The sequence below is a fragment of the Delphinapterus leucas genome, chromosome 9 (assembly GCF_059928025.1).
Source record: "Delphinapterus leucas isolate spDelLeu-1000000601 "Yukka" chromosome 9, BTC_Dleu_Yukka2, whole genome shotgun sequence".
Taxonomy (NCBI): domain Eukaryota; kingdom Metazoa; phylum Chordata; class Mammalia; order Artiodactyla; family Monodontidae; genus Delphinapterus; species Delphinapterus leucas.
The window spans coordinates 72,034,827-72,058,654 of NC_143137.1; the positions used below are offsets into that span (position 1 = coordinate 72,034,827).

Below are 23,828 nucleotides of genomic sequence, written 5' to 3' on the forward strand. Positions count from 1 at the left end.
TTTTCAGCTGATTTCTTCAAATACATTTTCCATTCCTGTTTCTCTTCCTTCTCCTTCTGGCATGCCAATTATGTGTAGATTGGCTGACTTTATATTATCCCATAGGCCTCATATATTGCTTTCATTTTTTTTTCATTTGTCTGCTGTTCTGATTGATTTCCATTATTATATCTTCTAGATCACGTATTAATTCTTCTGCATTATTTAGTTTCCTATTCATTGCCTTTAGCTCAGCTTTCATCTTGGCAAATGAGTTTTCTAATTTTAATGGGCTCCTCTTTATAGTTTCTAGTTCTAGTGCATTTCTATTGATAGCCTTTAATTTCTTCAGTATTTTTATTACCTCCTTTTTAAATTCAGGATCTGGTAGACTGGAGAGGTCTATTTCATTATTATTTCTTTCAGGGGCTTTCTCTTGTTCTTTTATTGGGACTGGCTCCTCTGCTTCTTCATTTTACTTATATTTCTCTGTGAATTTAGGAGAAACTTATCTACTGTGAAGGGTTGTTTTTATGTGGGAACATCCCTGTGTAGCCTGTATGAGTCTAATATTTTTGGAGGGCTGTTTTCAGTATGGATGCCTACCACATTTTTCCTCAGTATGTGCTGGCCATTATCCCCTTGATAGAGGGTGTGATTGATTGGTGGTGTGGTGACCAGAGCCCTGAAAACGTTTCAAACTTCTGTTTATTCCCAGTGATTAATGATTAATAGGAACTGAAGAGAGGATAAGGGGTCTAGTCTAGGCTAGAAGTTTTTAATGAGCAAATTCCAAGATAAAAAGGAAAAACCTAGATTAATGTAGCATGTGAGAAGTGTTTTGAAGTATATATGGAAGATACCATCATCAGAGGTTTCTGTATCAGATAAAAACAACTGTCATTGTCACTTTATTCTAGGCAAGGCAAATGACCAGATCTGCCTTTTCACAGCTACTGACATTGTGAAAAACCATGAATAAATCTAGCTTCAAGTTCAGCATACGCTTTTCTTCAAAGATGCAAATTATTTTAAAATACAACATTGATTAACAGAAGCAGCAACTGAAGCAAAATACAATAAATATGTGGGAATTTATTTTGCTAAGCCACAAAGTATTTTTCCATGAATAGCATCAATTTATAACAGCTTCCTTAGTATTTACCAGAAGGGATTTAGAATTGTTTCACTAAACATTAATTTTTCACATTAAGTCAGACATTATAATTATGTATTTAAATTTAAAAATTTAAAGGAAGTATTTATATGACATTTTCTGGGTATGGTACTACATTAAACTCTTGAGAATATGGTATAGCTTGTTTTAAACCTTTTTCAAATCATCCTTCCTTTAAACCAGTGCTGTCCAAAACAAAGATAATGTGGGCCCCTCAGATGCAATTTTTAATCTTTAAAAAAAAATGAAAAAAGCTAATTGTAACATTTTATTTACCCCACTGTACCAAAATATTATAATCTCACCAATATACAAAATTGAGATATTTTACATTCTTTGTACATCTTCAAAATCTGATGTGTATTTTATACTGATACCTCATCTCTATTTGGACTAGCTACATTTTGAGGGCTAAATACCGACATGAACCTAATGATCAGGAAAGATACTGGCCTGCACATTTCCACTATCTGGCACATGTGCTTGTAGACAAACATTGTGCATGACTGCCACTCTCCAAATTCTATATTCTATCATTACAGATTGGATCTACTACTATGGGAACCCATACATTAACAAACATTAAACAATGTAAGACCAGTACTATGTCTGATACTAGATAAATGGCAATGAAAATGGCTGCCATGGATCACAACTAACAGTGAGTAGACAATCTTCTTTTTCTCTGTAGCACTTACCACAATTAGTAATTTTCTGTATTTCTTACTTATATTGTGTATGTGCATCTGTTTTTCCTATGACATTCCATGAGGGAAGGAATTATTTCTACCTTGTTTGCCATTATACCCCTGGTGGACCTCAGTAGAATGTGTTTTACACACAGATCATCAAATACCTGTTACCTGAACGAACACAACCTTGCACTGATTATCAGGCTCAACCTGCTTGCCATTTCATTCTTCACTGTTTTCCAATAGTTAAGAGATATTCCACATTTTCTCAGTGAAAGCAGTGAATAGCTGTTTTCTCTTCATAATAATTTCTAGTAGCTTAACTCAAATATTAAAAGTAGGGAAGTTCCCCACTAGTCAGAATCACGTTTTTCCTGTCTTCAGCAGACTCTCCTCCTCTCCAACACACAACAAAAGCAGAATGGTTGAGGCACAAATGAACAAGTGTCAGAAAACAGCCTCTCCATCAATCAACCTCTTAGACTGAGAGAAAAAGGAAAACAACATACATGCACCTAGAAGAAAAGAATAGTGAATATTGTTTCCTACCACACAGTCAGTAGTGGCAAGGTTCTTAAAAGCTCTGGAAACTTCAGAAACTCCTTTGGCAAACCATTCTAAGTTAAACAGTAGAAATACTGTAGTAGCCATGATAAAAGAAATCCTAAAACTGGTAATTTAAACAAAGCAAAATAGCATGTCATGTAATATCATGACTAAATGTGAAACCTGTAACAACAAAAAAGCCCAAGCTCAAAACTCATTATGATATGAAATAACACTGTATTTTAAAAGTCCTTTTGCAGACTGTAGAAATCATTTTATTTAGAATGTATACACTGGAAGAATGAAGGAGTTGAGATTGAGGGCAGCTCTTACCTTTCTATTCTGTCTATAGTAAAATAGCACTTCAATAATACTGGCATTTCCCAAATTTATCTGTTTTGTAGTTTTAGCACCAAAAACTCAACTGCTCATCAAATGTTCCCTGTTTTGCAAAGTATTGGAATACAAAACATTTCATAGTTGAAACTTTATGGAATACAAAACATTTCATAGTTGAAACTCTAGTCATCTCTTTTGTGTAAATCAATTTTTAAAAAACCAAATCATATTTAAAATGCACTAAAGAAAATTACTTTTCCCTTTTCTTTTTAGGTGCATGTTCCAAAAGTGGTGCAAATTCAGCCTCCTCACTGTGCTTTCTTTCCTTTTTTTTCTTTTTATGGTCACTTTGGTAACCACTGGAGTCACTGCCTTGGAAAACAGGGTCCTGGTGCTTTTTCTTCTTCTTTGGCTCTTCCTCCCAGAGGCCATTCACATTGTTATTAATCTGCAGATCTGTCTCTTCCTTCATGGTAACATCTGCAAAATCTGCTAGCTCTGTGATACCACTTTCCACTTCATATGGCTCTGGGTCTTTCTTCTTTTTCTTTTTCTTCTTTTGAGGTTTTTCAGTAGCTTCCTCAGTGCCAGTTTCTGTTACTTCTTCAGAAACTGCAGAGCACTTGGTTTGTAAACTATAAATTAGTTTAAAAAATTTACAGAACATTAAGCAAAAAATGAAAGAACAAAATAAGATCAAGAATATTCCCCACATGCTAAGATTTTTCTAAATGATGACAGTAGTACAAGATACCATACCTAGGACACAAATTTCAAATATTCTATCCTGTTATCTCCCAGCACAGTGACATGTCTTGGAAATGTTAAATTTTTTGTTTCCCAAGTACTTTTCCTAGACTGTTTCATATATAAAAATGACATAAACTTTTGTCAAAAACATGGCTTCTAAATTTTACCTTGGTTCAGAAAACCAAACTGAACACTAAACATCACCATACCCAGCCTTACCAGCCAAACCAGTGACATTCGATAGGAAAAAAAAAAAAGAAAAAAACTTCTCGTATCTATCAAAGTATTGGAGTTTCCCATCTACTACCTCAATCCTTGTTTCAAGTAATAGTTCACTGTTCTTCTTAACCTATGCTGAAGCAGTATGACTTCAAAGTTGTGAATATTTTATAAAAACAAGGATCAATGAAGTAGCCCTCTCTCTATAGAACTGCTGTCCCATAGAGTAGCACTAGCCACCTATAACTATTTAAATTTAAGAAATTTCAATAAGATAACTTAAAAAATTCACTTCCTCAGTCACACTAGTCACATTTCAGATGCTCAAGAGTGAGGCTTGAGCAACAAGCTATATTGCACAAATATAGCACATTTCTATCATCACAGAAAGTTCTTTTGGACAGCTGCTCTAGAACTTTAACCCATACTCTTGTTACTTATCAAGGCCTTATCAAGGAAGAATCTAAAAAAAGTTGCTAACACAGGATGCGAAGAGTTCCCCCCGCACCCCATTAAACTTGGCTCCCATGAACCCAGGCTCAGGATCAAAGTAATTCTTACAAGAATTCCAAACAAGAAAAATACAGAAATTAAATGATCTACCTGGTATAATGACAATAATAAAATCAGTATTTTTGTTTCAACTGTGTAAAAACAAAAGGGTAATAGTTATGCGATATGATTAAGCTTCTAGTTGTCTCAAGTTCAGGGATCAACTTTTAAAAAGAACTAGACAATAAAAAACTGAATTAATAAAATACCAGTTAGATGCAGAGCTTCAGAATATTCAATGCACTGTCAGAGCACTTATGATTCATATTTACATTGACTTTATGGTTTGAAAGTACAAATATTCCAGTACAAAAAATTAACTTTTTAAAAGCAGGATTTATGTTCCCTAAATTCAGAATTAATAGAAACAATTAAGTATCAAAAATGATTAGGAACTGACCTAGTGATATTTAGTTTTCCCCGAATGCAGAATACTCCAGCAGCATCTGAGTCTAAACGAAATACTTCAAATTCTAGTTCATCACCCATGTTTATCTCCAGAGTCTGCCACTGCTCGGCCGGCATCTGCTCAGGTTTAGGAATGGAGGCATTGAAGCACCCGTGTACTAAACAGCCAATGTGGCTGGAAGACACTTTATTAACTGTACCCTGGGAAGAAGGAAAAAATATTACATCAAGAAGAGAGCCAAAGAGTTAAAAGGTGAAACAAACTTTACAGTCTTCAAAGTGATCTTCAAATAGAAAATGTCAAAATAATGGTATAATTCAATATCGAAAAAGTTGATCCTCATTTAAAACTTACCACATATTACACTAAAATACCACTTTAGGAACACTGTAGAGTTTTTAGAAAGCTCACCTTGAGCAAGGCTATTTTAACTAAACCATAACATTACTAGAAGCTTTAAAACTAAATAACAATAAAATAACAATACTATATGATTTTAAGGTTAAAATGAAAATTTCCAAGAAACTTAAGTTTTCTATTCCCCTAGGAATCAACATATAGAATGAAAACCCGAAGCATTTTTTTAAAAATCACATATTTTGAATTATAAAACTGTAAGAAATATTAACACATATACAGTGTTGTGTAATGGCAGTACCTCCTTCCACATGTGGCAGAATAAAACTTACTTGTCTCCTTATAAGGAGTCTGGAGTCCAGAATGGTACCTTCTGGATGGTCTGAAGGATCTGTGCTACATCTATACATTAGAATATTATTCAGCAATAAAAGAAGCTACCAAGCCAAGAAAAAGACATGGAGGAACCTTAAACACATTTGTACGTGAAAGAAGCCAATCTGAAAAGGTTACATACTCTGTGATTCCACTATATGACATTCTGGAAAAGGCAAAACTATGGAGACAGTTTAAAAAAAAAAAAAAAAGTAGTTGCCATGGTTTCCGAGGGAGGGAACAATGAATAGGTAGAGCACAGAGGATTTTTAGAGTGACCAGTTATTCCACAGGATACTGTAATGTTGGATACGTGTCATTATACCTTTGTCAAAACTCAAAGAATGTACAATACAAAGAGTGAACTCTACTGTAAACTATAGACTTTAATAATGTATCAATATTGGCTCAACAATTGTAACAAATGTACCACATCTGTATGTATGTCAATAATAACTGAAATAGTTTGTTTATGTGAGGTTTTTATGGGGGGGAGGGGTGTGGAAGGAGGTGATGTATATGAGAATGCTATATACTTTACATTCAATTTTTCTAAAACTGTTACAAAGTTTTCAATTAAAAAATACTCAATGAGCAAAGAAAAGTCTTTTCAATGTATGGGTTGAGAACACTGAATATGGGCAAGAGAATGGAGCTCAAGGACCTATGAAGTCCTACACACAAAAAAACAAGATTGATCACAGACCTACACAGAAAAGCTAAAACTACAAAAATTCTAGAATCTTATAGAAGAATATCCTTGCAACTGAGGGGTAGCCAAGTTTCTTAGATAGGCTCTAGAAAGTATGATAAATTAGACTGCATCAAAATTAAAAGCTTCTGCTTGTCAAATGGTACCATTAAAAGTTAATAAATAAGACACAGACTGGGAAAGAATACTCACAATACAGTTACCTGAAAAGGATATGTACCAAAACTATGAAAAGAATATAAAACCCTAGTTAAAAAGGGATAAAGTACTTGAACAGGCCCTTCTTACCGAAACATATGAAAAAGAGCTCACGAGGGAAATACAAATTAAAACCGTAAGGAAAAACTACCATATGCCCACCAGTAAAATCAAAAGACAACACCAATTGTCAGCAAGAATGCAGAGCAACTGGAAGTTCTGAAGGGGATATTAGTTCTCCATAAAGTTAAACACACATTAACCCTGACCTAGCAATACTGCTTCAAGTTTCTACTTAGGAGAAATGAAAATACATGTTTACAATAGCTCTGTTCATAACAGGTCCAGACTGGAAACAACTCAAATGTCCATCAATGAGGATGGATAATCAAATTGATAATCAAAGTACATATATACTCATATAACTGAATACCACGAACGATTAGAAGACAAAACCCACCAATATACCCGACAGCATGGATATTAACTCAAAAACATGACCAAAAGAGGCCAGACTGTGAGTGTATAACGAAAAATTCCACTAATATGGAATTACAGAACAGGTGAAACTAATTTATGATAATGAAATGAGAATAGTGTTTGTATCTAGGATAAAGGGGATTGACCAGGACAGGGCATGAGAGTCACTTCTAAGGAGAGAAGATGGTATACGCACTTGTCAGAATTCACTGAGCTGCACAGGATGATCTATTGCATTTTACTGTATGTAAATTAAACCTGATACATTATATTGTATGTAAACTATATCTCATATTATTAAATGGAAAAAAATGGTCAAATTATTTGAGGACTGGATCTTATTGTAGGGGACAGAGTAAAAGGGATAATTTAACTTCATTTCACTTTCTGTACAATTAGAATGTTAATTCCATGCACATATTTACATTTATGATAATTTACAAAAAGCAGATGACAGTTTAATTTGGGAATTTTAAAGTACAAATCTACCACCAACTTTAATAGTATGGAGGTTATAGGATCCCAGTTTGGAGGGCGAGGGTACTATTTCTAGCAGTTCAAATGACATTGAAAAACATTTTTAAATTAGAAAGGCCTTGTAATTTTGTTATAGTGAAATCTGACCTACATTTTAATTAACAGTATCAAGGGCTAGTTAACAGTTCTCATGGACTAAACAATTCCTACAGACATTTAGTTAAAGGAAAAAATACATATATATACAAGTACATATGAACACAGAGAACTGCTGGTGGGAAAGGAGCAAGTGATGTGGATAAATGTACACATTTTAGTAGATTTCACATCAACTTCTGCATTTTCACCTTCTCTTAAAAAACAAAAAACTGAAAGACCTTCCCCACAGGGCCTTCATTTCCACAGCACAGTATGGATGCCCTGACCCCTATCATTCATTTCCATTACCTGCCTGGTCCCACAGCTATTTGGATTTGCAACTCCAGTTCTATATATTGCTATACCATCTGAATCCTATATAAACAAACTATACTTGTATATATTTGAGAAGTTATAAAATAATAATAAAAAAAATGTTAACCCTTTAAAATCATTCTGATGGTATACAGAGAATAAATTGGATGGGACATATACTCTGTACATGCACATCAGTTTTAGTATCATGGAGTTTAAAAACTTGCCTAGACTGCCACTGAACAGAAAAAAGAATGAAAATAAATGACATTGTTTAAGACACCTCTAGGACAATATCAAGTGCAGTAAGATTCACATGATAGGGGACACAGAAGGTTAAGAGAGAAAGGGCCTGAGAAAACATCTGAAGAGATAATAGCTGAAAACTTCCCTAACCTGGGAAAGGAAAGAGGCACTCAAGTCCAGGAAGTGCAGATTCCCATACAGGATGAACTCAAAGAACATGCCAAGACACACTGAAAAGTAATAGATAACCTACAAGGTAACTCCCATAAGGTTACCTGCTAGTATTTCAGCAGAAACTCCACAAGCCCTAAGAGAGTAGCAAGATTATTTAAAGTGATGAAAGGGAAAAACGTACAACCAAGAATAAATACCCAGCAAGGGTCTCAAAAGATTTGATGGAGAAATTAGAACCTTCACAGATAAGCAACAGCTAAAAGAATTAAGCACCACAAGATTTACACAATAAATGTTAAAGGAACTTCTCTAGGCAAAAAAGAAAATGCCACAACTAGAAACAAGGAAATTACGAAATGTAAAAACTCACCAGTAAAAGCAAACATAGTAAAGGTAGGAAATCACCCACATGCAAAGCTAGTAGGAAGGGGAAAACATTAAAGTGGTAAAAATCACCTACATCCACAATAAGCAATTAAGGGAAACATAAAACAATTAGATGTAAAATATGGTATCAAAAATAGTAATCATGAGGGGAGAAGAGTACAAATGTAGGGCACTTAAAATGCATTTGAAATTAAGAGATTAACACCTTAAAAGCAATCAAATATATATACATATGTGTTTTATATATATATATGTATGTTATATACATATATGTGTTATATATATATATAGAGAGAGAGAGAGAGAGAGACTGCTCTACAAAAACCTCATGGTAGCCACAAACCAAAAATCTATAATAGATATACACACACAAAAGACAAAAGGAATCCAAACATAACACTAAAGATAACCACCCACTCACAAGAGAATAAAATTAAAAAAGGGGAAAACAAGAAAGACCTACAAAAACAAGTCTAAAACAATTTTTAAAAACGGCTATAACAACATACATATTGGTAATTACCTTAAATGTAAATGGACTAAATGCTCCAACCAAAGTTCACAGACTGGCTGGAGGAGATCAAGATGGCAGAGGAGTATGATATGCAGTGCACCTTCTCCCACAAAAATATTAAAAATACATCTACTAGTGGAACGATTCACATAGAACATCTACTAAATGCCAAAAGAAGACCTCAGACTTCCGATCACAAGAAAACCTCCCCATAGCCACGTAGGATAAAAGGAAAATGAAAAAGAAGGAATCGCAATGGGTCCTGCACCCCAAAGAAGGAGCTGTGAAGGAGGAAAGGTTCCCACACCCTGGGAAGTCTCTTCACCAACAAGGAGATCAGAATGTATGGAGGGATAGCTTCATTGCCCAAGAGGAGAGAGCAGCAACTGGTGTGTGGAAGGCAAAATGGAGAATAACATGCACAGAAGACCAGCAGTGCCACACTGCATTCCCCAGCCTGAGACACTCCTCTGTTGGTGTGGGAGGGGGCTGGGTGCTGAAGCTCAGGCTTCAGAGGTCAGACCCAGGGAAAGGACTAGGCCCACCACGAGTTTCTTTCCCCTGTGAGTGCTCCCAGACAACAGGACACCGCTATAGGAGCTCCAGCGGTGTGCTGAGTCACTGCCACCACAGCAGGCTCCTGAGGCTGGCATGGACTGCTGCTAAAAGACCCACAAGCAGGCGCCAGGCCCTGCCCTGTCCCAGTCCAGGAGTGCACGGAGAGCAGCACCCATACGAGACCCTTCAAGCGGGCGTGAAGCTCTACCCCTGCTGTCCCGGGAGTGCACAGATAGCACCAGCCCATACGAGACTCATGAACAGGCATCAAGCACAGCCCCCAGTGTCCCAGGAGGGCATGAGAACAGCCATCCATACAAGACCCACGACCAGGCAACACGCCCTGCCCCCAGTGTCCCAGGAGTGGAGAGCGGCCACCCACACAAGACCTTTCACCAGGCGCCATGTGCTGCCCCTACTGTCCGGGGAGCATGTAAGGAAGGCTGTACCTACACACCCCATATCAAGGGGATAATGGCAAGCACACACTGAGGAAAGAGACAGCAAGCATCCAAACTAAAAGCAGCCTCTCAATTCCAGAAAACACAGCAGAGTAGAAGGACTTGAGCTAACCTCCTCTTGCAGAAACACCAAAATCACAACTGCTGAACAATCATTGATAAAGAAGACTGGAACCCACCAAGAGAGATATTTTACATTCAAAGACAAAAAAGAAAACAAAGTGAGACGGCAGAAGGGGTGTTTTCGCAACATAATCAAATCCCATACTCACCAGATGGGCAACCCACAAACTGGAAAATTAATTATATTGCAGAGGTCGTCCCACAAGAGTGAGCCCCATGTCAGGCTCCCCAGCCAGAGGGTCTGGCATCAGGAGAAGGAATCCCTAAAAGCACTTGGCTTTGAAAGCCAGCAGGGCTTGAGTGTAGGAGCTCCACAGGACTGGGGGAAACAGACTCCACTCATGGAGGGCACACACAAGGCTTCACATACACTGGGACCCAGCATAATGCAGTAACTCCATAGGAGCCGGGGCTGGACTACCTATGGGTCTTGGAGGGTTTCTGGGGGGGGAGGTGGGGGTCAGCTGTGGCTCATGGCGAGGGCAAGAACACTGGTGGCAGAGGCCCTAGAGAATACTGATCAGTGTGAGCTCCCCTAAAGGTTGCCATTTTGACATCAAGACCTGGCCCTACCCAACAGCCTGCAGGCTCCAGTGATGAAAAGCCTCAGGCCAAACAACCAGCAGGATAGGAAAACAGCCCCACCCATCAGCAGACAAGGTACTTAAAGCCACACTGAGCTCACAGCCACCTATAAACACACCCCTTGACATGGCCCTGCCCACCAGAGGGACAAGACCCAGCTCCACCCACCAGGGGGCAAGCACCGGTACCTTCCACCAAGAAGCCCGCACAAGCCTCAGGACCAGCGTCACCAAGAGGGCAGACATCTGAAGCAAGAGGAGCTACGATCCTCCAGCCAGCAGAAAGGAGACCACAAACACAGAAAGTTAGACAAAACTAGATGGCAAAGAAATATGTTCCAGATGAAGGAACAAGATAAAAACCTACAAGAACTAAATGAAGTGGAGATAGGCAACTTACCTGAAAAAGAATTTAAAGTAATGAGAGTAAAGATAATCTAAGATCTTGGGGGAAAAATTGGCAGCACAGACCAAGAAGTTGCATGAGGTGTTTTTAAAGAACAAACAGATGAACAATACAATAACTGGAATGAAAAATACAGTAGAAGAATTAATAGCAGAATAACTGAGGCAGAAGAACAAATAAGTTAGCTCAAAGACAGAATGGTGGAAATCACTGCCATGGAACAGACTAAAGAAAAAAGAATGAAAAGAAACCAGGACAGTCTCAGAGACCTCTGAGGCAACATTAAATGCACCACCATTCGCATTATATGGGTCCCAGAAGGAGAAGAGAGAGAAAGGGCCTGAGAAAATATCTGAAGAGATTATAGCTGAAAACTTCTCTAACGTGAGGAAGGAAACAAGTCCAGGAAGCACAGAGTCCCATACAAGATAAACCCAAGGAGGAACACACCAAAACACATATTAACCAGACTGACAAAAATTAAAGAAAAAATATTAAAACAAGGGAAAAGTAACAAATAACATATAAGGGAACCCCCATAAGTTTATCAGCTGATTTTTCAACAGAAACTCTGCAGACCAGAAGGGAGAGGCACAATACATTTAAACTAACGAAAAGGAAAAGTTTAAAAACAAGGAATACTCTACCCAGCAAGGCTCTTGTTCACATTTGACAGAGAAATCAAGTACTATAGACAAGCAAAAACTAAGAGATTTCAGTACCACCAAACCAGCGTTACAACAAATCCTGAAGGAACTTCTCTAGGTGGAAAAGAAAAGGCCACAACTAGAATCAAGAAAATTACGAATGGGGAAGCTCACCAGTAAAGGCAAACACAAAGTAAAGGCAGGAAATCGTCCACACACAAACCAGCAATCGTGAGAAGAGGAAAGTACAAATGCAGGATATTGGAACTGCTTTTGAAATTAAAAGATCAGCAACTTCAAACAATCTTGTACATATACAGACTTCTATATCAAAACCTCCTGGGAACCACAAACCAATCTATAATAGATACATAAAAAAAGCAATCCAAACACATCATTAAAGATAGATATCAAATCACCAGAGTAGAGAACAAAAGAGGAAGGGAAGAAAAAAGACCTTAAAAAACAAATCCAAAACAATTAACAAAATGGCAATAAAAACATTCATATCGATAATTCCCTTAAATGTAAATAAACGCTCCCGACAAAAGACATAGACTTGCTCAATGGATACAAAAACAAGACCCGTATATATGCTGTCTACAAGAGATCCACTTCACATCTAGGGACACATACAGACTGAATGTGAGGGGATGGAGAAAGGTATTCCACGCAAATGGAAATCAAAAGAAAGCTGGAGTAGCAATACTTATATCAAACAAAATAGACTTTAAAATAAAGAATGTTACAAGAGACAAAGAAAGAAACTACATAACAATCAAGGGAACAATCAAAGAAGATATAACAATTGTAAATATATATGCACTCAACATAGGAGCACCTCAATATATAAGGCAGGGCCTCCCTGGTGGCGCAGTGGTTGAGAGTCCACCTGCCGATGCAAGGGACATGGGTTCGTGCCCTGGTCCGGGAATATCCCACATGCCGTGGAGTGGCTAGGCCTGTGAGCCATGGCCGCTGGGCCTGCGCGTCCAGAGCCTGTGCTTCGCAACAGGAGAGGCCGCAACAGTGAGAGGCCCAGGTACCGGAAAAAAACAACAACAACAAAAAATATATAAGGCAAAATGCTAACAGACATAAAAGGAGAAACCAGCATTAACACAATAACAGTGGGGGACTTCATCATCCATTTTCATCACTGGGCAGATCATCCAGACAGAAAATCAATACAGAAACACAGGCCTTAAATGACACAAAGATGGACTTAATTGATATTTTTAGAACATTCCATCTGAAAGCACCAAAATACACTTTCTTCTCAAGTGCACATGGAACATTCTCCAGGATAGATCACGTCTGGGGCCACAATAAACGCCTTGGTCAATTTCAGAAAACTGAAATCATATCAAGCATCTTTTCTGACCACAATGCTATGTGATTAAAAATCAACCACAGAAAATAAACTGTAAAAAACACAAACACATGGACGCTGAATATATTACTAAACCAATGGAACACTGAGGAAATCAAAGAGGAAATCATAAAACACCTAAAGACAAATGACAACAAGAACAAGATGGTCCAAAACCTTTGGGATGCAGCAAAAGCAGTTCTAAGAGGGAAGTTTACAGCATACAATCTTACCTCAGGAAACAAGAACAATCCCAAATAAACAACTTAACCTTACACCTAAAACAATGAAAGACAGAATAACAAACAAAACCCAAAGTTAGTAGAAGGAAAGAAATCAGAAGATCAGAGCAGAAATAAATGAAATAAACAAAAACAAACAATTGAAAAGATCAATGAAACTAAAATTTATTTCTTTGAAAAGATAAAGAAAATTGATAAAAGTTTAGCCAGATTCATCAAGAAAAAGCAGAGTACTCAAATCAGTAAAGTTAGAAATGAAAGAGAAGTTGCAACTGACACCACAGAAATACAAAGGATGATAAGAGACTACAACAAAACAACTATATACCAATAAAATGGACAACCTAGAAGAAATGGAGAAATTCTTAGAAAGATACAACTGAACCAGGAAGAAAAGAAAATATGAACAGACTAATCAGAAGTACTGAAATTGAAACAGTGATTTAAAAACTTCCCCAAACAAAAGTCCAGGACCAGATGGCTTCACAGGTGAATTCTATCAAACATTTAAAGAACAGTTAACACCTATCCTTCTGAAACTATTCTAAAAATTTGCAGAGGAAGGAACACTCCCAAGCTAATTCTATAAGGCCACCATCACCCTGATACCAAAGCCAGACAAAGATAACAAAAAAGAAAAATTACAGGCCAATATCACTGATGAACATAGATGCAAAAATACTCAACAAAATACTAGCAAACAAAATCCAAAAATACATTAAAATGATCATACACCATGATCAAGTGGGATTTATCCCAGGGACGCAAGGATTCTTCAAAATACGAAATCAATCAATATGATACAACACATTAACAAAGTGAAGAGTAAAAATCATATGATCATCTCAATAGAAGGAGAAAAAGATTTTGATAAAATTTAACATTTACAATAAAAACGCTCCAGAAAGTGGGCATAGAGGAAACATACGTCAACACAGTAAAGGCCATATACGACAAACCGACAGCTAATAGCAAGCTCAGTGGTGAAAAGCTGAAAAGTATTCTGTCTAAGTTCAGGAACAAGGCAAAGATGAGCACTTTCAGCACTTTTATTCAACACAGTTTTGGAAGTCTTAGCACAGCAATTATAGAACAAAAAGAAATAAACAGAATCCAAATTGGAAAGGAAGAAGTAAAACTGTCACTGTTTGCGGATCATGATACTATACATAGAAAATCCTAAAGACGCCACCAAAAACCAAGTAGAGCTCATCAATGAATTTGGTAAAGTTGCAGGATTCAAAATTAATAGTCCCCTACATATGAACGAGTTCCATTCTGAGAGCACGTTATAAGTCCAATTTGTTTGTAAGTCCAACAAAGTTAGCCTAGGTACCCAACTAACATAATCGGCTGTACAGTACTGTACTGTAATAGGCATATAATACTTTTCACGCAAATAATACATAAAAAACACAAAAAGATAAAACATTTTTAATCTTACAGTACAATATCTTAAAAAGTACAGTAGTACAGTACAACAGCTGGCATACCAGGGCTGGCATCAAGTGAAGAGGCAAGAAGAGTTACTGACTTGAGGAGGGAGAGGAGGTGGGAGACGGCAGAGCTGAAGGATAGTCAGCAATAGGAGACAGAAGGCAAGCTGTGATTTCACTCACACCTGACGTTGATGGAAGGCACGTTTCCACCTTTGAAAGTTTGCAACTTGAAGGTTCATGTGTAGGGGACTTACTGTATATAGAAATCAGTTGTATTTCTACATGCTAAAAACAAACTATCAGAAAGAGAAATTAAGGAAACAATCCCATTAACCATCATGTCAAAAATAATTGTCAAAAATAATTAAACACCTGCAAATAAACCTACCAAAGGGGGCAAAAGACCTGCACTCCAAAAACTGAAAAGAAATTGAAGACAACATAAACAAATGGAAAGATATACCGTGTTCTTGGATTGGAAAAATCAGTATTGTTAAGATAACCATACTACCCAAGGCAATCTACAGATTCAATGCAATCACTATCAAATTACCAATGGCAGTTTCAGAGAACTAAAACAAATAATTTTAAAATTTGTATGGAAACACAAAAAACCCCAAATAGCCAAAACAATCTTCAGCAAGAATAAGGGAACTGGAGCAATTAAGCTCCCTGACTTCAGACTATACTACAAAGCTACAGTCATCAAAACAGCATGGTACTGGCACAAAAATGGACACATAGATGAGTGGAACAGGATAGAAAGCCCAGAAATAAACCCATGCACTTAACGGTCAATTCATCTACGACAAAGGAGGCAAGAATATTCAATGCAGAAAAGACAATCTCTTCAATAAGCAGTGCTGGGAAAACTGGACAGCTACATGTAAAAGAATGAAATTAGCACATTTTCTAATGCCACATACAAAAATAAACTAAAAATGGATTAAAAACCTAAATGTAAGACCAGATACTCAAACTCCTGGAGTAAAACATAGGCAGAACACTCTTTGACATAAACCACAGCAATATTTTTTTGAATCCATCTCCTAGAGTAATGGAAATAAAAGCAAAAATTAAAAAATGGGATCTAATTAAATTTAAAATATTTTGCACAGCAAAGGAAACCGTAAACAAAATGAAAAGACAACCTATGGACCGGGAGAAAATATTTGCAAACAATGTGACTGACAAGGGATTAATTTCCAATATATAAAGAACTCATAGAGCTCAGCATCAAAAAAAAACAAACAACCCAATCAAAAAATGGGCAGAAGACCTAAACAGACATTTTTCCAAAGAAGACATACAGATGAAAAGATGCTCAACATCACTAATTACCAGGGAAATGCACATCAGAACCACAATGAGGTATCACCTCACCTTTCAGAACAGCCATCATCAAAAAGTCTACAAACAATAAATACTGGAGAGGGTGTGGAGAAAATGGAACCCTCCTACACTGTTGGTGGGAATGTAAACTGATGCAGCCACTATGGAGAACAGTATGGATGTTCCTTAAAAAATTAAAAATAGGGCTTCCCTGGTGGATCAGTGGTTGAGAGTCCACCTGCCAATGCAGGGGACACGGGTTCATGCCCCGGTCTGGGAAGATCCCACATGCCGCGGAGCGGCTAGGCCCGTGAGCCATGGCCGCTAAGCCTGCACGTCTGGAGTCTGTGCTCCGCAATGGGAGAGGCCACAACAGTGAGAGGCCCGCGTACCGCAGAAAAAAAAAAAATTTAAAATAGAGTCACCATATGATCCAGCAATTGCACTCCTGGGCATATATCCAGAAAAGACAAAAACTAATTCTAAAAGATACATGCTTCCAATGTTCACAGCTGCACTATTTACAATAGCCAAGACACGGAAGGAACCTAAGTGTCCATGGACAGAAGAATGGATAAAGATGTGGTACACACACACACACACACACACACACAATGGAATAGTACTCAGCCATAAAAAGGATGAAATAATGCCATTTGCAGCAACATGGATGGACCTAGAGATTATCATACTAAGTGAAATAAGTCAGAGAAGAACAAGTATCATATGATACCAGTTATACGTGGAATTTTAAAAAATGATACAAATAAACTTATTTACAGAACAGAAGTAGATTCACAAACATAAAGGACAAACTTATGGTTACCAAAGGGGAAGGGGAAGGATAAATTAGGAGGTTGGGTTAACAGATACACACTATTATATATAAAATAGATAAACAACAAGAACCTACTGTATAGCACAGGGAACTATATTCAATGTCTTGTAATAATCTATAATGGAAAAGAGTCTGAAAAAGAATATATATATGTATATATGAATATATATCACTTGAATCACTTTGCTGTACACTTGAAACTAACAGAACATTGTAAATCAACTATATACTTCAATAAAAATTAAAAAAACTTACCTAGATTAAACTGATGGAAAATAATTTTTATTGTTTCCTTAAAAATGATTTTGTTACCTACAAAAGCAATCCTTGTGAATTCCAAGGTGTACAGTCTCTTAAAATTTTCCTAATTACATAATTAAATAACTATATAAAGAAAGATAGAAAAAAAAAGATACATACCATAAGTTTTTGCCCTGGTTCAGGGCAGAAAATAACAAAATCTGCTTCAATGTTAAGATGAATGTGTCCCTGATCATCATAAATATCTCCTAATTCACCCACTACTTTGATGTTATCATAAGCAATGGGTACACCTAAAAGGCTGTAAAAAAAAAAAAAAAAAAAAGATAGAAAAGAAAAACGATATTTATCCCCTTTTAATTGATTAGATATGCTGAGTCCAGAGTATACATCTCCTAATATAATCACCCATGACAAAAGCACAATAGTATATGATTAGTCTGCAACAACTTTAGAAGTTCAATTTCGTCAAAGGGTTCCAAAATAATGGCTAAGTTAAAAATAATTATTCAAGATAGGTAGCCAGAAACAAAATGTCCAAGTATGCAAGAGCAATAAGTTGACACTTCTTCCCTATTTCCTATTCATCTGAATTCTAGTCATGCTAGAATGAGAGACAAAATGGGACTTAGCAAGAAAAATGTCTATTTCTGTGAATATTACTGAATCGAGGCAATTTTGGTATTATCCACCATTACCGAATTTCTGTACTAGATGGCATATAGCAAGAGAAGTATTAGGGTCAAAGCTGAAGCCCCTGAATATTAAAGCCAATGATGACTTAATGGAGAAAAATCCCCAAACTGCAACTGTTGCTAGTATAACAAAATGTTAACAAATACAACTATTTCATTTTTTGAGAACTGATTCTGACACTTTAATCTGTATGTTCGGGGCTTCCCTGGTGACGCAGTGATTTGAGAATCTGCCTGCCACTGCAGGGGACACGGTGAACCCTGGTCTGGGAAGCTCCCACATGCCGCGGAGCAACTAGGCCCGTGAGCCACAACTGCTGAGCCTGCACGTCTGGAGCCTGTACTCTGCAACGGGAGAGGCCACAGCAGTGAGAGGCACGCATACCACCAAAAAAAATTACAGCTACTAAGGAGTCTGAGCTGGTGACTTCACTGCCACAGCCACTACCTACATGTTTCTGAAAACTTTCCTGACTCCCCCAGGCAAGGCTTAAATCATGCTGCTTCTACTCCTATAGGACTCTGAGCACAGTTCTTATTTACCTAATCTCTTTGTTTACATGTTTGGATTCCAGACAGGAATCTAAGGCCTTTGAGAGCAGAGAACATTTTTGGTGAACTCAAACTTCTAGAATGGTTCACAGACAATAAAAGTAAGAATTTATACCTAGTAGCAGTTGTTTAAAACAGCCAGGAGTCACTGGAACGGAACTTAATTAAATACCAAATTAGGAAATCCATAAACTCAGAGACTTACTCCAGAAAGCACCCTTTTGAATTACTAATTTCTGCATGTGACTTTCCTAAGCAGGAACTATACCATCACAAAGAGAATATTAGGGGCCCAGAAAACAGAGAGAAAGGAGGGGTTTAAAAAAAAAGTAACCGCCACATGAGAAAGAAAAACAAAATTAACACTTTGTTTCCCCTCATCAACAATTAAAGAGTTTCAAGTGGGGGAAAACTGTTGTCCCCTAAGGGGCATTTGGGAGTTTGTGGTACTAATCATAGTTGTCACACTGCAAAGGCCAGGGATGGGAAACATTCTGCCACGTACAAAACAGTCCTACACAATGAAAATTGTCCCTAGCTCTACATGAGTTAAATGAGTGGACAAACCTCATTTTATAAACATTTATAAACAGTCGGTCATAGTACCTAAAAATATATGCATATATGTGTGTGTGTGTGTATGAACATAAAATCTTTGCATGGTTTCAATATAATTTAAAATTTCCAGGAATATAATATATAAATTCAAGAGTAGCTTGTTTTGCATGGAACTTTACTGAGAATATACACATTATTTCAGGATAGCATTTTACCACTATAGACACTGTATGTTGTGTGAGCTATCAACCCAAGATCCCTGCACCAATCTACATTTGCAACTGATACATTCATGATGATTCAAGGTTAAGGAGGCTTTATTCTGTCCAGGCAGTCATGCTTGAGCATTATCACACTGAAATACATTTTACTGTATTGTATTAGAGCACTATATGAATGTTTTTTCAATTCTGTAGGTAGATTATACTATCTTTAAGTTTCATTTCAGTACACTAAAGTGTGTTTCCAATAACAGTAAAGGTAGTACTGCAAAATATTCCTTATAAGAGGGCATACTGAGTTCTGCAGGGTTCAGAACTGCTGACTAGGGAATGTGACCATAGAGCCTAAACCCAAAAGAATTTGTGTAAATCCAGCAAACCTTTTCAGAAGCAACACACTGCATAATATTTACTAGAAATCATCAGACAGAGACAGACACCTCAACATTATACCTTTCCCTCTTTTACCTTTGCTTTTCTGAAACCATCCTAAGTAGGTTTCAGGGCCGAGTGATAGCCTCACTTGAGATACTTAGAAAACAAATCAAGTTTAAGGGATGATTAGACTGCATGCACACTTAAGACTTTTCTGGAACTACTGGGAGGTAACATATTTGCCACCTTCAAATAACTCAAGAGCTGTTATATACAACAGGGATAAGAAAATGACCTCTCAAAGATATAACTTAGAAATTATAATGTGATTTTGGAAACCTACTCATTTTCTCTAAGCAGACTTTTCAAAACTGAAATGGTATTATCTTTAAAAAATTCTGTCACTGGGAAAAAAAAGGTGGACAGTGTGTCATGTAGAGGATGCTGCTGAGATAACTAACATGAGGGCCATTCTCAATTCTCCCCTTTTCCTTACTTCTTAAACAAAGAGAAGCATGTCCTCCTGATTGTATAGAATGGCCCCAAAGTCTGGAAACATAAACTATATATGATAAATGGTGGATCAATATTACAATTCTTGATATATTCAATGTTTTGTCCCTCATTATTAATGTGCAGTTTAATGTATGGTGCCCCTTTTGCACAGAATAAACTGGAGTTTTTAGCACACCCCCAAAATAATGGGGGGTAGGGTGGGGAGTTCAGATCTGTTCAGAGTGCAACTTAGGCCACATGGTCACACTGTCCAATTCAGTTACAGAAATTATCATTATCCAGTCAGTTCCTCATCTCTCTGGTGTAATGGTTCCTATTCCTCTAGCCTAAGTGGAGGCATTAATTAGTTACAGATCAAACATCTATGTTTCCAGATTTTATGACCACCTCACATATCCTTAAATCTCCCAAATGCATCTTCTCTAATCAATTTTCTCTTGGACAAGTATAACAAGCTCTTAATTTTTCTTCATATTTACTGTCTCATCCTCCTTAAACCATCACATAATGCTATCAAGTGGTTTCTTAAACTGCAAATCTGCTTATGTCCCAGACATCACAGGTACCACTGTCTCAAGAGCGTGCCAAGTTTCAGAGTTGGAGGTTATCGAGAGGACAAAGTGGTAATCCTGCTTCCTGCTTAAGCAAACAGAACAAACAAACAAAAAAACACCTGGCAAAGGCAGGTGAGGAAGAGCAAAATGGCCATCCTTTCTGAATTATCCTCCACCCCATCTTTGAGCCACTGCCCTCCTCTCCAGCTGTACCCAATGTCTTTCCCCTGATATAAACTTTACTTCAGTTATAAAGTACTTACAATTATCTGGGCAAAGTATTCTACTTCACAACTACTATCCATTTGTTTATGCCACTCTTTTTGCCCAGAATGCTGATATCTCAAAAGTACCCTCCTCCTACCAAGTTGTTCTCAAAGGTCCTAAGATCCAATTCACCACTTCTTCTTACTATAACTTTAGATTTCTGTCAAATTTTAACATTTCATTGATTTATCTGGCTTACATCTGTATCTTTACTAGTGCTTAAAGCTTCTTGAAACAGGGATCTTGTTTTTTTTTATATCTCAAGTCTCTAGTATACAAAACAGACACACAAGTGTGTGCTGGTGCTTGGAGGAAGCTGCAAATTCTAGATGCTTAACCTGTGTAGCGTTCAGGATCCCTTGAGAAAGTAGTGAAAACCTTGGATGCTTTACCCAAGAAAACTGACATAGGAAAACTGCAATTTCCATGGGTTCATTAAATTCCTGAAGGGTAATAACGAATCCCCAGGGAATCCACTCACTCTAGTTTTATAACCCTTACTTTCCAGCCAAGTGGTCTAGAGGAATATTAAGGTATATCTGCCCCCTCCCCCTGACCCTCCACCCTTGTAATTCTAAGCGTTTTCAAGTTATTTTCGAATATCTTACTTTAAATGCAGCAAAAGGGTTTTTTTCACCTTCAAGAGCAAAAGGCTTTCCTTTTCCCACTCTTAAAAAGGAAACAAAGTAATAGTATTTCTCTCATCCCTGATCAGGTCCAAGAGAAGAGAAACCAGGGAGAGTACCAGGGCCAAAACAATAAAATCCGCCCTTCGTGGTTTATAAATAAACGATTGAACTAAGTATTAATGCTTCATGTATAATTTTCTATAAAGTGAAAGAGAATCTTTTGAAGTACTGCATTCCGAACTTTCATTATCAAATGAGAAAACATACAAAACTAACCGGTCTCCAAACCCCTTATCTATTCTTACCTCTTCCTCTCGTGGAGCCAGCTTCTTCACCCCTTCCGCCAACACAATTCATGTCACCTTAACGTTTTCTTTCTTGCCTATGAAAGGGACTCTACAGATCTTGACCAGGGAGGCACTAGCCTCTCGAGGTAGACTGCCACTCCAGAATGCCTCGGGGTAAGCTCGCTGAGGCCGGTGAGACCTCCCATTCGCCCCTTTTCTGCTGCGCCATTAAGACGTCCACCCGCTGCCCCCTCCCGTGCCCCAAAGAAGGAGCAGTAAGCAACGTTATGATGTTGTCCGCTCTGGGAAAGAAAAGTGTAAGAGACCGGTACCTCTCGGAATAGCGCAGGAGCTCGGCATCGAGCTGTTCTCGGATACCGGTGCGTTTCCTGTTAAGGTAGCGCGGCGACAGTGCGATGTGTCTTCGGTGCGGCCCCGCCACCAGGCAGGAGTAGCGGCTATTCACGAGCGCACAGGCGGCCGCGTAGGTAGGCAATTCTAGGCAAGGCAAGACGCCGGCCGGTCCCACCACCGGCCCTTCTGAGGCCGCCTTCGGCCGCGGAGACGCTGAACAACCCGCAGCCATGCGGCTAGTCAGGTTTCCCACGGCGCGCACTTGCTTACGCAGTCAATAACCGCCTCTCTCTCGACGCCGGGTTTCTACGTCATCCACCAGCTACCACGCCCCTAGGAAATTGCCTCTCCTGGCGCTGAAGTACTCAATTCTGACCAGCAGGGGGCAACCGCTTTTTCGCACTTGGACGCCTGTGGAGCTAGGAGCCTGTGGTTAAGCATTGAGCATGCTCAAAGGCCAACCATCACCCCGTCGCTCAAGAGACCGCAAACCCGTATTTTCGCTACGTCCTCATTGGATTTAGAATGTAGATTTATTCGGGGTTCACACTTTGATCATATCCAGTAGTAAGGTGGTTTGGTAGGTTTACAAGCTTGGACGGTACAACAAATAAATTTTAAAATATTTATGGAATATATTTTGTGCAGAGAACCCAATCCTAAAAAACAGCCCAGATGCCTCAGACGCAACACTTCTGAAAACGAAACCATCATCCCTCTCCAGCCCAGCTTCTCTTCTCATTCTGTATCACTAATTCAAGGAAATCATACCACCACTTTCCAAATGGCTCGGTCTGTCATCCCAAGGGCTTCTCTTGTACCCGCAAACGTCACACCAGCCCCAAGGCCTGTGGGACACAAAGCCGAAACATCACTCTGTTCGTACATTTCTTTCCGGCCTTGCATCCGAAACTTCAGGATTGCCTGTGGAAGCTTAGTTTTATGGTGAAGATACTCTGGAGCAGCCAGGTCTCCATGAGCTTGCCCTGTTTAAAGCCTCACACAGGCACCCCATTTCCCTCAGGACGACACAGACTCCTTAATCCGGCTCTTAAATTACCAAACCATTTTATAATTTGCGCCCAGTATTTTCATTTACCACTCCTCACTTTACACTAGCCCCAGCATGCTCAGTGAGCCGCTCAGCCCACCTTCTGCCCCTCCCCACTCCCTCTCCCCTCCCCTCTCTTCCCCCCCCACCCCATTCCTTCTATCTGGGAATAGGGCAGCTTCTCTCACATGGGAAAATTCTACTCCTGTGTCATATTTTAGCTCAGATATATACCCTTTTCCTCTGAGTAGTTTACTACCACCCTACTTCTCTTCCCCACCTAGTGATAAGGTAGTTCCCCCATCTTTGTAAATTACCACCATCAAACACTGGTTTTATATTAATTTTATGTTAATTGCCTGTTTGTCTCCCCTCCCCCCCTTCCTTACCTAAACTCCAAGGTCACTAAGGCTGGGACCATGAAATCAGTCTAGTTCACCACTGCAACCCCCATATGACTCAAAAATAAA

The 23,828-nt window shown here is 38.3% G+C and overlaps 1 protein-coding gene across 1 annotated transcript; it reads right to left on the reverse strand.

Annotated features, from left to right (window-relative positions):
- Nucleotides 1–729: 729 nt before the first annotated feature.
- On the reverse strand, nucleotides 730–22,597 carry POLR1F (RNA polymerase I subunit F). The gene is made up of 4 exons (XM_022587814.3): nucleotides 22,286–22,597; nucleotides 17,459–17,600; nucleotides 4,655–4,863; nucleotides 730–3,368 (listed from the first exon to the last, which is right to left on the reverse strand). The coding sequence occupies exons 1-4, from the start codon at nucleotides 22,537–22,539 to the stop codon at nucleotides 2,984–2,986; spliced, it is 990 nt and encodes a 329-aa protein (XP_022443522.1). The 5' UTR covers nucleotides 22,540–22,597; the 3' UTR covers nucleotides 730–2,983.
- Nucleotides 22,598–23,828: the final 1,231 nt, after the last annotated feature.

Coding starts and splice junctions, on each gene's coding strand:
- POLR1F (XM_022587814.3), bottom strand. CDS start 22,539: ATGGCTGCGGGTTGTTCAGCGTCTCCGCGGCCGAAGGCGGCCTCAGAA. Junction 4,864..17,458: donor AACCAGGGCAAAAACTTATG/GTATGTATCTTT, acceptor CCTTCTTCCCAG/GGTACAGTTAATAAAGTGTC. Junction 3,369..4,654: donor GGAAAACTAAATATCACTAG/GTCAGTTCCTAA, acceptor ACTAATTTATAG/TTTACAAACCAAGTGCTCTG.